Source organism: Trichechus manatus, unplaced genomic scaffold (assembly GCF_000243295.1).
Source record: "Trichechus manatus latirostris isolate Lorelei unplaced genomic scaffold, TriManLat1.0 scaffold00035, whole genome shotgun sequence".
Taxonomy (NCBI): domain Eukaryota; kingdom Metazoa; phylum Chordata; class Mammalia; order Sirenia; family Trichechidae; genus Trichechus; species Trichechus manatus.
The window spans coordinates 12,330,976-12,343,764 of NW_004443971.1; the positions used below are offsets into that span (position 1 = coordinate 12,330,976).

Genomic DNA, 12,789 nt, shown 5'->3' on the forward strand with positions numbered 1-12,789 from the left:
GATGGAGAAATGCAAATATGGATACTGAAGGACGTTCCAGTATGTGTGTGTCTCTGGGGTGGTTTTTGCAACTGATCATGAGGTCAATTAATGCCTGGGGTAAATGCTGCTATTTAGAAATAGAAGGAGCCCTGGTGGCACAATGGTTAAGTGCTCGACTGCAAATCAGAATGTGTACATTTGGAATCCACCAGTTGTTCCACGGGAGAAAAATGTGGCAGTCTGCTTCCTTAAAGATGACAGCTTTGGAAATCTTGTGGGGCAGTTCTGCTCTGTCTTATAGGGTCACTGTGAGTCAGAATTGACTTCTGGCAATGGGTTTTATTTAGAAATAGGGGCCTAGGCTCCACGGCCGATGAGGCCGGTGCCTTGGTGGTCCTTTGAGGACTCACCCAGGAGGAGCAGAGGGGGGTGGAACTAGGTGAAGTGGCCTGTGGGAAGCTGAGGCAGGCAGAAGTAGGCGCTGGAAAAGAAGTTGAGGTTGATGGGATTGCTGTCCATCTTCCAGCGCCTTCTGGATGTGCCCGTGTTCCCCAACATCACAGGTGTCTCTCTGCGTGGCCTCCATCTTGTTATTCTGGACAGGAGACACTGCCCAGCCCCCACCTAGAGGGTCTGCACTCAGGCAGCACTGAAGCCATGAGCTGCCATCAGCTCTCCTCACCAGCTCTGCATCCCCTTGTGTAACTGGAGCAACTGAGGCACATAGAGCCTAAGGCCACACAGCAAAGGGTGAGAGGAGAAGAGCCATGGAGGATGGATGGAGAGAGGCGGGGGCGAGATTAAGACAGAGAGAGGAAAGAGAAGGAGGGAGGAGGGAGGGATTGAAAAGAAAGGAAGGAGAGAGACACAAGTTAGGAAAAAGGAGAGAAGAGACAAGCAGCCAGGTGAGGTGGGATAAAGATGTGGAAAGAGAGGACTTGTTTTAAAGGGAAGGAAAGGGAGAAAAGCAAAGTGGGGCCATGGAAAGCAGTCTAAACAAGACCTAGGGATCCATGTCCGGTAAAGGGGATGCTCTCTCTGCCTGAGTCTCACACCTCCCTCTGCCCTGCAATGCTTCCTTCTACCAGACCAGTAGGATCAACACTGTGTTCTGTAAAACCCCCTCACGGACCACCACAGAGAGGAGGAGAGTAGGATGGTGCAAGAGAGCAGGCAGCCATGCCTCTGTTCCTGCAAGCCTGCTTCAAAATGGCAGCTCTGATTTAATTTGGTGTATTTGATGCTTCTAAGTATGATTTAGTTTGCAAAAAAGATTCTTCTACTTGAGAAAGAGAGCTTAAAAATGAGTCCAAAGGAAGAAGATGAGGCTGGAAGAATGAGTAATTGGTCTTTGAAGGCCATTCTTAGTAATTCAGTCAACATGTTTGGGGGATGTCAGTCTTGTCCACACCCCTCTTAACTGGACCTCCTCCTAGCACTGTTGAATGGGCAGCCCTATGGTGTCATATTTGTGCCATATGACCTAGCCCTCCCATTCAAAATTTGGTCACTGGCTGGCCGGTGGCGAATCAGATTCTCTTTCTTGAGAATGTGTTCACAGAAAGACAATGATTAGTCGCTTGGTGGTGGCCATAGAAATAAAAGGATATGTAGAGTTAGGGCTGGAGCCAGCACTATTGCAAGTCAGAGTTAGGTGTAAGCCCAAGTTTTAGGGGAACAGACCTGTGAGTGTGCAGAGGATGTTGGTCTGCAGAGAGGTGGGTGGAGCAGACTCACAGAGAGAAGCTAAGAGACCATGTGCCCCAAAGAGAAAGTGAGAGGTTAACCCTGGTTTCTCCCACTCCCAGTCATAGGCCCATGATGCCTCTAGGACTATGTTTCCTGTTCATGGAGGTTCTCCAGATGACATGTTCTAAACCACCCTTTTCTTGAGTCAGAATCAGTTTCTTGCAACCAAAAGAACCTTTAATAAAACAAATAGGAAAGGATGGAAAATGGGGCCTGGTTTTTATACTCCAGAGCAAGCTTGGAGCAGGGATATCCCATGATGACCAAAATGTGTGTGCAGTGACAGGGGTGGTGGAGTGGGGGTGGCAGATGGTGGGCTGGAGGCCCTGACTCCCAGAAGGCTTCAGTCTGTATCCCTGAGCTCCAGAACTGATTCAGGTGGGTATCCAGGAACTCAGTGCCACTGGGCAGTGTGGGCAGAGCCACCAGCTGGTTCTCAAGGAGGATCAGGTCCTGTAGGGCAAACACAAGTGGAGGACATCATCATTGATGGAGAAGATGAAGTTGCTAGAGAGGTCAATCCTCTTCAGTTTTGCTGAGGGGCATGGGGGGTGGGCGACGGGGAGAACAAAGAGAGACATGGCAACAAACCATCTTTTCTAGCCTCCTTGCTGGATCTACCTCCATACCCTGCTCCATACCTTTCAAGGTGAGGAATGCCAACCAATTCTCCACCTGCACCAGGTCCAAACCAGAAGAAATAACATTGTAAACCAGGAGGACTCCTTGGAAAAGCTCTTGGATTCTGAAATACCTTTCCCTGGAGGTCTGCCTTGGGTTGTGGCCTCCCATCTTGGATTGGTTTGGAAGAAGCCTTTCGAGGGCTAGAACCAATAGGCCCAGGAATCCCTGTATCCATCCACCCGCTACCTCTACCCGTTGGTGTTGTTGGCCCCTGACTCATAGTGACCCCATGTGTTACAAAGTAGAAGTGCTCCATAGGGTTTTCTTGGCTGTAATCTTTGTGGAAGAAGTTCTCCAGGCCTTTTCCTCTGCAGAGCCTTGGAGTGGGTTCGAACTGCCAACCATTAGGTTAGCAGCCAATTGCAAACCACTTGTGCCACCCAGGTTCCTTCTCCATTCATTAGTTTACTCAAAAGGATACTGAGGCCCAGAAAGCCATAATTAGTGGTAGAATATGAACCAGAGCCCTGGTCTCAGGCAGGGCATAAAGCATAAAGAAGCAAAAAACAAATACATACACAGCATCAATGCCATAGGGAGTAGATTTAGCATGGTCTTGTCATCAGCAGAAGGGCACAGAGCTGCTGCAAGATCCTGAAAATGTAGGCTTGATCAGACCTCCCCCCTCCCAGCTTCCCAGATCTTTTGAGAGAACAGATGACAATAGGTTACATCTGCCGTCTAAAATCTTCGAGGAAAGGGATTAGAAAGACCCGGGGTGGTTTCCCTTTGACAGCTGGAGAGACTGAAACCTAACTGAGGGCAAGGTGGGCACTGTGTCTGGTGACTGTTCACATGGTGGTCCCCTCTGCCAGCTGCTCTTCTCTTTCCCCAGAGCATTACATACTCAGCTCTCTGAAGTCTCCAGCCCTGAGATGGCTGATGTGGTTGAAGTGGGCACAGAGGTAGGTGTTTGGGGAAGAGGAGGGATGTACTCTAGGTTGGCACTGTCGAAGTACACAGAAGAACCAAGGCACATGCAGACCAGGCAGGTGGGCAGGCCTGGCCCAGGTGGAAGACGGAACAAAAGGAGACCCTTTGTCAGACTCCCTACAGCCTCAGAGACCACCGTGGAGTGTCTGAGCCATGGCCACCTATGTCCTCTTGATAGCCTATGGGTTGCTGCTCAGAACCAACTCTCACAATGCCCCTAGACAGTGCTGTTGGCTGCTCCCAGCTTGTCCCTCAGCCCTTGACCTAAGAGAAGCAGGTTCACCCAGTCCATGCCCATCAGTGCTTTTCATCAGATCCTGGCTCTGGGTAGGTTTTCCTGATCCTACGTGGGTATTTCTAGGACACCCATTAGTCTCTTTTCCATAGGGCTCCTCTCTGGCCCTAGAAGGTACAGTGAAGATCAAATGAAACCAGAATTAAATGGAAATAAAACCAAAATTAAGTGGCATTACTGTGGTTGCTGGCTCTGCCAACTGGCTTGTTCTTGTTCTCTGTGGCTCCAAGAACATAATAGAACCAAGGCGGTGTGGACATTGCCTGCCCGGCATCTGTTTCCATTTTTTACGGTAGCAGCATCCCAATTTTCCATTGGGAAACAGCCCTCCCCTCTTCTCCGTCCATGTGGTTCTCAGTCCATGATGCCATCTCTGGGTCAAGAGTCAGGAGACCCAGGCCAGGCCATTCGACTCAGATTGGCTTTAAAAAGGTGAAGAATATTGGCTCATACAAGTGAATAGTGGTTTCTGTCACTTGCTATCACACACACACACTCACAACAGTTGCTGTCAGCTTGATGCCGACCCATGGAGACCCCGTGTGTGTCAGAGTAGAACTGTGCTCCATAGGGTTTTCAATGACTGATTTTTGGGAAGTAGATCACCAGGCTTTTCTTCCAAGGCACCTCTGGGTTAACTCAAACCACTAACTTTTTGGTTAGCAGCCAAGTGTGTTAAACTTTGCACCACCCAGGGACTCCTTGCTATCACAAGGGACAGAGATTACTGGGACCCGGTATTAGCCCAAACAGTGAGACAGCCCCAAGATTAAGAGACAGCTCTTCTTTGCCAGCAGTGAACAGACGAGGTAGGTGGAAAGAGCAGGGCCCCAGCGTCCTTCTTATTCCCAGGTCTTGAATGGCAGGTCCAGCTGAGGCCCTTTAATGCTCCTCCAAGTCCAAGATTCTGTAGCTTGGAGAGGTCACAGATTTGTGACTGAAGTGCTTTCTCTGATGATGCCTCAGTACCCCAGATCCACCCAAGGCCAACCTTCTGAGGGAACAATGAAGCTGAGGGCAAGCAAGTCCAGATCAACCTCATTCCTCCTCTGCCCCAGTTTCTACTCCTCAGCAGAGTGCCAACCCTTTACTGCCACTTCTGCCAACACCCAGCCTCCAGGTGGGCACCAGAGAGGGCAGGGGATCTGCTAAGGGGGGAACTTAAAAGCTGAAAAGCTATGTGACTGCTTCATCTCTCCCATGCCAAGTGACAGTCACAAAGTTCTTTATTCTCCTCAACAGGCTTTTAATTGTCTCTAATCTAATTACCACTCAACTTGCTCCCCCAGTGAGGCTGTTAATTAAGGTAAGGTGGCTTTGCTAGGGAGTAGTAGAGTTCTCGCATTTCTTTGCTTTCTATCCAATTTGTGCATTCAGGCAAAAGTAGTAAAGACAGCCAACTTCTCCCTTTGATTTTTTTTGTTTTTTTTCCTTTCTGTCCCATGGCTGTTTCTCCTCTTCTCCCTGGTGGTAAGAGATAGCCCTGACCCTCTCCTCCACCAGCCCTGACCACACTCCACTCTAGTGCCCCTAGTGCTGGGTCATGGCTGCTGAACCTATGTCCTCAGGATATTAGGACCCTGTGACTGTGAACTTACTGTGGCTGGTCAGAGAACCCAGCAGGCCCAGCACAGTAGGCCTGGTCATTATGGGGTTTGAAGATGGTGTCCTTGGAGCCGTAGTGCTCTGGGTGGGGCTGATCCTAATTAGAGGAACTAGGCTGGTCCCTTTAACCTGGAGACATAGCACATAGAACTCAATAGGCCAACTCTTGCCTGAGAGGGACTTAGCTTTGGACTTTGGGAATCTCAATGACCTATTTCAAACTTGTGAAGACTCACCTTGGGAGTCCTTGGGTGGTACAAGTGGTTAACATACTTGGCTGCTAACGGAAATGTTGGAGGTTTGAGTCCACCCAGAGATACCTCAGGAGAAAGGCCTAGTGATCTACTTCCAGAAAATCAGTTATTGAAAACCCTACGGAGTACATTTCTACTCTGACACACATGGAGTCACCATCAGTTGGAAGTGACTTGATAGCAACTGGTACTGAAAGAATCACCCTGAAGAAGAAGGGAAGGATGTCAGAAAGAGTGAGCAGGTCGTGTATGTGGCAGGGGGGTACTTAGAGAGCATCTGATCCAACATCTTCGTTATGTGAATGAGAAACTGAAGCCCAGTAAAGGGAGAGACTAGGATCCTGGAGCCAACTGGTAGCCAAGGCAGAACTCAAACCCAGGTCTCCATATTTTCCAGGCTGAAACTCTTTCCCTTGCTCCCCACTGACCAAGGTCACACAGCAAATGAGTGGAGCTTCAGGGTTTGAACCCCATGCTGCCCAAGGTCAGCCCTTGTAAAGGGCAGGAAGTGCTGAGAAAACTTCAGACTAGAAGAAAGTCTAAGAACAGAAGCAGGGGTTGTGGGCCTTTCTTTATCTAGGAAGACTATGAGGACATTGCTGACTCTTGACATTGCTGACATGATTTATGGTTCTACTTGAAGACAGGGAGAGATGTGCGACTTCTAAGGGGGTCCCACCAAGTTTGGTACAAGTGGACAAAGAAGTGGAAGGTTTGTTGCCCTCTTTCTTAGTATCATCTAAGTGACAAGTTCTAGAGAGGGACAAGAATTTCCACTTCATAGAGAACAAAATGGAGGCCTGAGGCACTTGTGTTACGGGGCAGGTGGGAGAGGGACCAGGCCTCTCACTCCCAGTTTCTTACAGGGAGTTGGGCCCTTAGTCTGTGAGCTTCTAATAGGTGCTCTGGTCAATGACCTCACCTTAGGACATAGTTCCCCAGATGCAGACCTGCATAAAAATTGCCTTCTCCTTAGGGCTGGTCTTTCTCCTCTTCCTCTCTCTCTGGGAGAGAAGAAGACTAAGGTAGACCAGGAGCCTCATGGGGTCCTGGGGGGTGAGAGTGGGGAGGAGAATGGGGCAGAATTGCTTCAGTGCCCAGTCAGGGAGAGTGGGCAGGGTGAAAGGAAGCTTTCTGAGGCGACCCCCACTTCCCACCCCACACTTGCAGACTCTTACGCCATTACGCACAGTGCCTTCACTACATGTGCAAGCTCTCTGTAGGCTGGGTGTTATGGACGGGATTGCGTCACCCCAAAATGTGTATTGGAATACTAACCCCAAAACCTGTGAATATAATCCAATCTAACATAATGAAATCACCTCCTATAATGCAATGCAGTGTAAGGTAACCAATCAGGTGAGATCATACCAGTGTAGGGTGGATCCTAACTTATCGCTTCTGCGTTATACAAAGAGCAGCATAGACAGAGACATGTGTGCACAATGGGGAAGACAGATACCACGTGAGGGTCATTTGCAAACGAGGAATGAAGATACACTCGGCTACCAACCAGAAAAGAATCGAAAATGCAGAGACCCTGATTGGGCCCTTAGCCTCCAGAACTGTGAGAAAATAAATCTCTGTTCTTTAAAGCCACCCACTTGTAGTACTTGGGTTACAGCTGTACTAGGAAACTAAGATACTGGGAGGAAATCTTGGGGGTGTCTCCTGTAGCCCCATCTCACTGCTGCCCCACCTCAAGTTCATTTAGTCATCTGAATACAGACACTCACATTCCTGCATACACTTGTCCATACACACCTATAACCTAGGCACACACTTATGCATTTATATAGACGTTCTCTCTTACACAACCACACACTCAGAATATGGCCGTTAGCCACTGTTAGGGGTTGAATTGTGTCCCTAAAAAATACCTGTTGTAAATCCTAACCCCTATACCTGTGGTTATAATCCCATTTGGGAATGGGTTTTCTTTGTTATGTTAATGAGGCAATACTTGTGTAGGGTGTGTCTTACATCAATCTCTTTTGAGATATAAATGAGTAGATTAAGCAAGCGAGCAGAGATGGGGGAAGATAGATGCCACATCCCATGAAGAGAGGAACAGAAGCTGAAAAGAGACAAGAACTCTTCCCCAGAGCGACACAGAGAGAGCCTTCTTCTAAAGCCAGTGCCCTGAATTCAGACTTCTAGCCTCCTAAACTATGAGAAAATCAGTTTCTATTTGTTAAACCCACCCTCTTGTGGTATTTCTGTTCTAGTAGCACTAGATAACTAAGACAGCTACTAAACTAGGTTTAAAGAAACTTCAGTATCAAGGTGTTTTTTTTTTTAAAAGTTATTCATTCATTCATGCCTTTGCTCAACAAACATATTGGGTGTCTGTGGTGATGCAGTGGTTAAAGAACTCAGCTGCTAACCAAAAGGTCAGCAGTCGAATCTACCAGCCACCCCTTGGAAACCCTACGGGGAAGTTCTACTCTGTCCTATAGGGTCTCTATGAGTCGGAATCGACTCAACATCAACAAGTTTATTGTGTTTCAGGCACTGTACTTGTCTTTGGAGCTATGAAAATGAATAAGCGCCACCCCCCCCCCCAGATTCTGTACTCTCAGAGAAGGCAAAGTAGGGAGTTGGAAGGATGGAGCCTACCTTTCTAGCGTTTTCCTCTAGCCAGAGGAACACTTCCCAGGCACACTTAGTCCATTTGGAGGATATAGACTTAAAAACTTAAGTACAAAAAATGAGTGTATGGTCACATATGTAGGTTTATAAGCATATATGTATATGGATTGGTACAGGTGAGTACATATGTATGCACAGATAGAAGTAGAGCCCTAGTGGTGCAGTGGGTTAAGTGCTTGGCTGCTTACTGAAAGGTCAGTTGTTCGAACCCACTGGCTGCTCTGTGGAGGGAAGATGTGGTAGTCTACTTCTGTAAAGATTTACAGCCTTGGAAACCCTATAGAGCAGTTCTTCTCTGTCCTATAGGATAGCTATGAGTCAGAATTGACTCAACAGCAATGAGTTTGGATTTGGTTTAGTTTATATGTATGTGTGGGTAGTGATATGTGGGTGCACACATATACATAGAGGACACAGCTACAGATACTTCTCAGACATAATCAAACACCTTGTGTCTCAGTCAACTAGTGCTGCTATAACATTTACCACAGTGGACGGCTTTAACAAAGATAAGTTTATTTTCTCACAGTCTAGGAGGCTAGAAATCTGAATTCAGGGTGTCAGCTCCAGGGGAAGGCTTACTCTCTCTTTCGTTGGCTCTGGGAGAAGGTCTTTGTCATTAATCTTCCCTTAGTCTAGGAGCTTCTCAGTGCAGGAACCCCGGGTCCAAAGAATGTGCTGTGCTCCTGATGCTGCTTTCTTGGTGGTATGAGGTCCCCATGTCTCTCTGCTCACTTCTCTCTTATATAGCTCAAAAGAGATTGACTAAAGGCACAACCTAATCTTGTAGCTTGAGTCCTGCCTCATTAACATAACTGCCCCTAATCCCATCTCATTAACATCATGGAGGTATGATTTACAACACATAGGAAAATCACATCAGATGACAAAATGGTGGACAATCACACAATACTGGGAATTATAGACGAGCCAAGTTGACGTATATTTTTTGGGGACACAATTCAATTCATGACATCCTTTGGTGCCCCAAAATGCATGTCCTTGCCACATGTAAAACGCATCACCCCATTATATCATAGCAAAAGTCTTAAATCAACTCCACATCAAAAATCCAAAAATTCCTCTTCATCTGTGAAATACAAGTTTTCTGCTTCCAAAGCACAACGGTGCAACAGGCACAAGCTAGACATTTCCATTACAAATGGGAGAAATTGGAGGGGAAGAAGGAATAATAGGCACCAAGCAAGTCAGCAGAAAACATTACATTAGCCCTCAAGGCTTGAAAATAATCCTTTGTTCTCTGAGACCATTTACACAATGGCCCTGCCCTCCAGACTCTAGGTATTGGCCACACTTTTCGGGATTCTGAGTGGACGCCCCTCATTCCTGGGCTTCAGTTCCACCTTCCAGGCCCACTGGAATGGCAACACTGCTCCCTTGCATTTGGGCGGCCCCATTCTCCTAGCCCATCTGAGTGGTGACTCCATCCTTTGAGACCCCATAGGTTGTGGCCCTACTCTTTGAGACTGAGGCGGCTCTGCTTCCTGTGCTCCTTGTCTCTTCAGCTTCTGCTTCCTGGTTGCTTGGTTTCTTGGCCCCTTGGGCCTCACTGCCTGCATCTGTCCTGCTGGGGCCAGTGTTCCAAAACCCTTTAGTTCCACCAATAAGTGCCTGGAGGCACCCTACTCCGCCAGTAAACTTCAGCCGGAAGGCACTCAGCTCTCTTGCTCTGTGAGTTGGCAAGTCTAGCTCCACTGATAAGTGCCTGGAGTCTCCTCACTCTGCCAGGAAGCCTCCTGTGAAAAGGCACTCAGCTCTCTTGCTCCGTGGGTTGGCTCCAGTGCTGTCTTGTGACGATCTCCTGGTTCCGCTGCTGCTGTTTCTCTGCTGCTGCTGTTTCTTGCCATCTGCGCCATCTCCAGTGTAACAGCTTTCCTCACTTCTTTCTGAGTCCTCACCAGAATTGTCTTTGACATCCGTAATTCCACCAACAGTCTAGTCTCGGAGACTGTATATGCTCTAAACCAGTAACAAATATATGGTGCTGTTTCTCCCATAGCCAGGATTCTTGGGTCCAGGAATCAAGGGGTAGAAATGGGATTGGCACCACTCACTGTTACCCCTAGTGACCCACTCACAAAATTTTTGCTTCCTGTCCCCACGACCTTATGCCCTGCGGGTCTAGAGGTCTTAGTTACAAAGGAAGGAATGCTCCCACCTGGAGACACATCACTGATTCCATTGAACTGGAAGCTAAAAATGCCACCTGGCCACTTTGGGCTCCTTATGCCTCTGGATCAACAGGCAAAGAAGGGAGTTACCATACTGGCTGGTGTGACTGATTCTGGTTACCGAGAGGAAATCGGGTTGATATTACATAATGGAGGTAAAGAAGAGTATGCCTGCAATGCAGGAGATCCCTTAAGGCATCTCTTAGTACTACCATGCCCTGTGGTTAAAGTCAATGGAAAACTACAGCAACTGAATTCCAGTATGACTACCAACGGCCCAGACCCTTCAGGAATGAAGGTTTGGGTCACCCCACTAGGCAATGAACCATGACCAGCTGAGGTGCTTGCTGAGGGCAAAGGCAATACGGAATGGGTGGTGGAAGAAGATAGTTCTAAATACCATTTACGACCATGTGACTGGTTGCAGAAATGAGGAATGTAATTGTTATGAGTATTTCTGCTTTGTATGTGGGCATGAAATATTTTTTTCTTTACTTATAAAATATAAGCTATAAACAGGGCTAGTGCATTTTCAGTTGTATGTGTGTTCGTTGTATCATGTTAGGCACAAGTATGACTTTACAGTTGTCTTTATGCAGAGATTATGTATAGTTTAAGGAGATGTGTACAGGTGCCAAGCTGACAAAGGGTGGACTGTGAAGGTTAATGTTGTGTGTCAACTTGGCTGGGCCATGATTCTCATTGGTTTCGCAGTTATGACGTAGTTTGGCAATCATATGATGTTGTGGTCGCTTCCATAATAAGATTTAAAATAATGTGATCACCTTTATGATGGGATCAACTGTGAGTAGCCAATCAGTTGAAAGGATGTTTCCTTGGGCGTGTGGCCTGCATCGAATATAAGTGGACTTTCTGGCAAGGCTGTCGGGCTTTTGCTCACTGGGAATCCTGCAGCTGGCTCCTGTTCATCTGACTTCAGCTAGCAGCTTATCTGCAGTCTTGTCTGCCGATCTTAGGGTTCTTCGATCTTCAAAGCCTGTGAGCAAGAGCCCTCCTCTGTGACCTGCTGATCTTGGGTTCACCAGCCCCTGTGGCTATGTGGATCAGGAGAAGCCTCTATCCTGATGCATGGACTTGGGACGTTCCATCCTCCACAACCGTGTGAGCCATGTCCTTATATAAATCTCTCTATATATATATTTATACACTTAACTCATTTTGCTTCTCTAGAGAACCCAGCTTAAGATACCTTGCAAAAATGGTTTTCCGGGTTTGAAAGCCTAGGACCTTAGTCTCATGGGACAACTCAGTCAATTGGCACCACAAAGTTCATGTTCTTCATCCTAGTGAGGTGAGTAGCATCTGGGGTCTTAATAGCTTTCAAGCAGGCATCTAATATACAACTATTGGTCTCTACTTGTTAGGAACAAAAGAGAAAGAAGGAAACCAAAGACTCAGAGATGAAACTACGTAGTCCACAGGGCTAATAGCCTATGCAACCCATGGCCTCATCTATCCTGAGACCAGAACTAGATGGTGCTCTGCTACCACTACAGACAGTTCTGATCGGGGCCACAATAGATGGACCCTGATAGAATGGGAGAAAAATGTGGAACCGAACTAAAATTCTTGAAAAGTTCAGACTTAATGGACCAGTTGAGACTAGAGGATTCCCTGAGACTATCTCCTTGAGATACTCTTTAAACTTTGAAATGAAACTATCCCCTGAGGTAATCTTATTTAGTGAAATAACAGATTGGCACACAAAATAAAGGATATTTATTACCCGCGAGTATGGTACTCCATTAAAAAAACACGTATATAAGACCAAAAGGTCAACGATTACTCTAAAGCAAAGATGAGAAGATAAGGGGGCAGGGAAACTAGAGTACTGGAAACAGAACAACCAGAACACAATTAAAGAGAATGTTGATGCATTGTGAAAAGTGTAACTAATGTCACTGAACAATTTGTGTAGAAATTGTCAAATGGAAACCTAATTTGCTGTGTAAACTTTCGCTGAAAAACAAGAAAATATTATTTAAAAAAAACAAAAAACTTACAATGTACAAAAGAATGTTAGTTTATAAAATATATTTACACATGCAGCTTTTTAGAAATAAATAATTGAACAGAAACAAAAGAGTTCCTTGTGTGTGGTTGTGGGAGTGTGTGCGAATCCAGAAAGTTCCTTAGGTATCTGTTGACGCGTGTGTTTGCACAGGTGATTCTGTACACATGTGATGTGCTCATGAGTACAAATATTCATGTAAGTTCTTCCATGGGTTAAGAAACGTGTGTGGTATGGGTGTTGAGGTTTCCGTGAGCAAGTGTCTACACAGTTATACCCAATGTATTCCTGATAACCCAGCCCTCCCCTAAAGCTAGCTGCACAGAGAATATACGGGCTTAAATTTCTAGTCGATCTTCCCTCTGTTAATTTCAGCTGGGCAAGGGGTAAGCCCCCAGTAGTAGGAAGAAG

At 46.7% G+C, this 12,789-nt stretch overlaps 1 protein-coding gene across 1 annotated transcript; it reads right to left on the reverse strand.

Moving 5' to 3' along the window:
* Window positions 1-417: 417 nt before the first annotated feature.
* Window positions 418-6,685, reverse strand: OPTC (opticin). The gene is given in 8 exon segments (XM_012555216.1): window positions 418-499; window positions 501-712; window positions 2,050-2,204; window positions 2,207-2,266; window positions 3,263-3,328; window positions 3,331-3,417; window positions 5,242-5,345; window positions 6,681-6,685. Coding segments are annotated over 8 exon segments (771 nt in total).
* Between the last annotated feature and the right edge of the window lie 6,104 nt (window positions 6,686-12,789).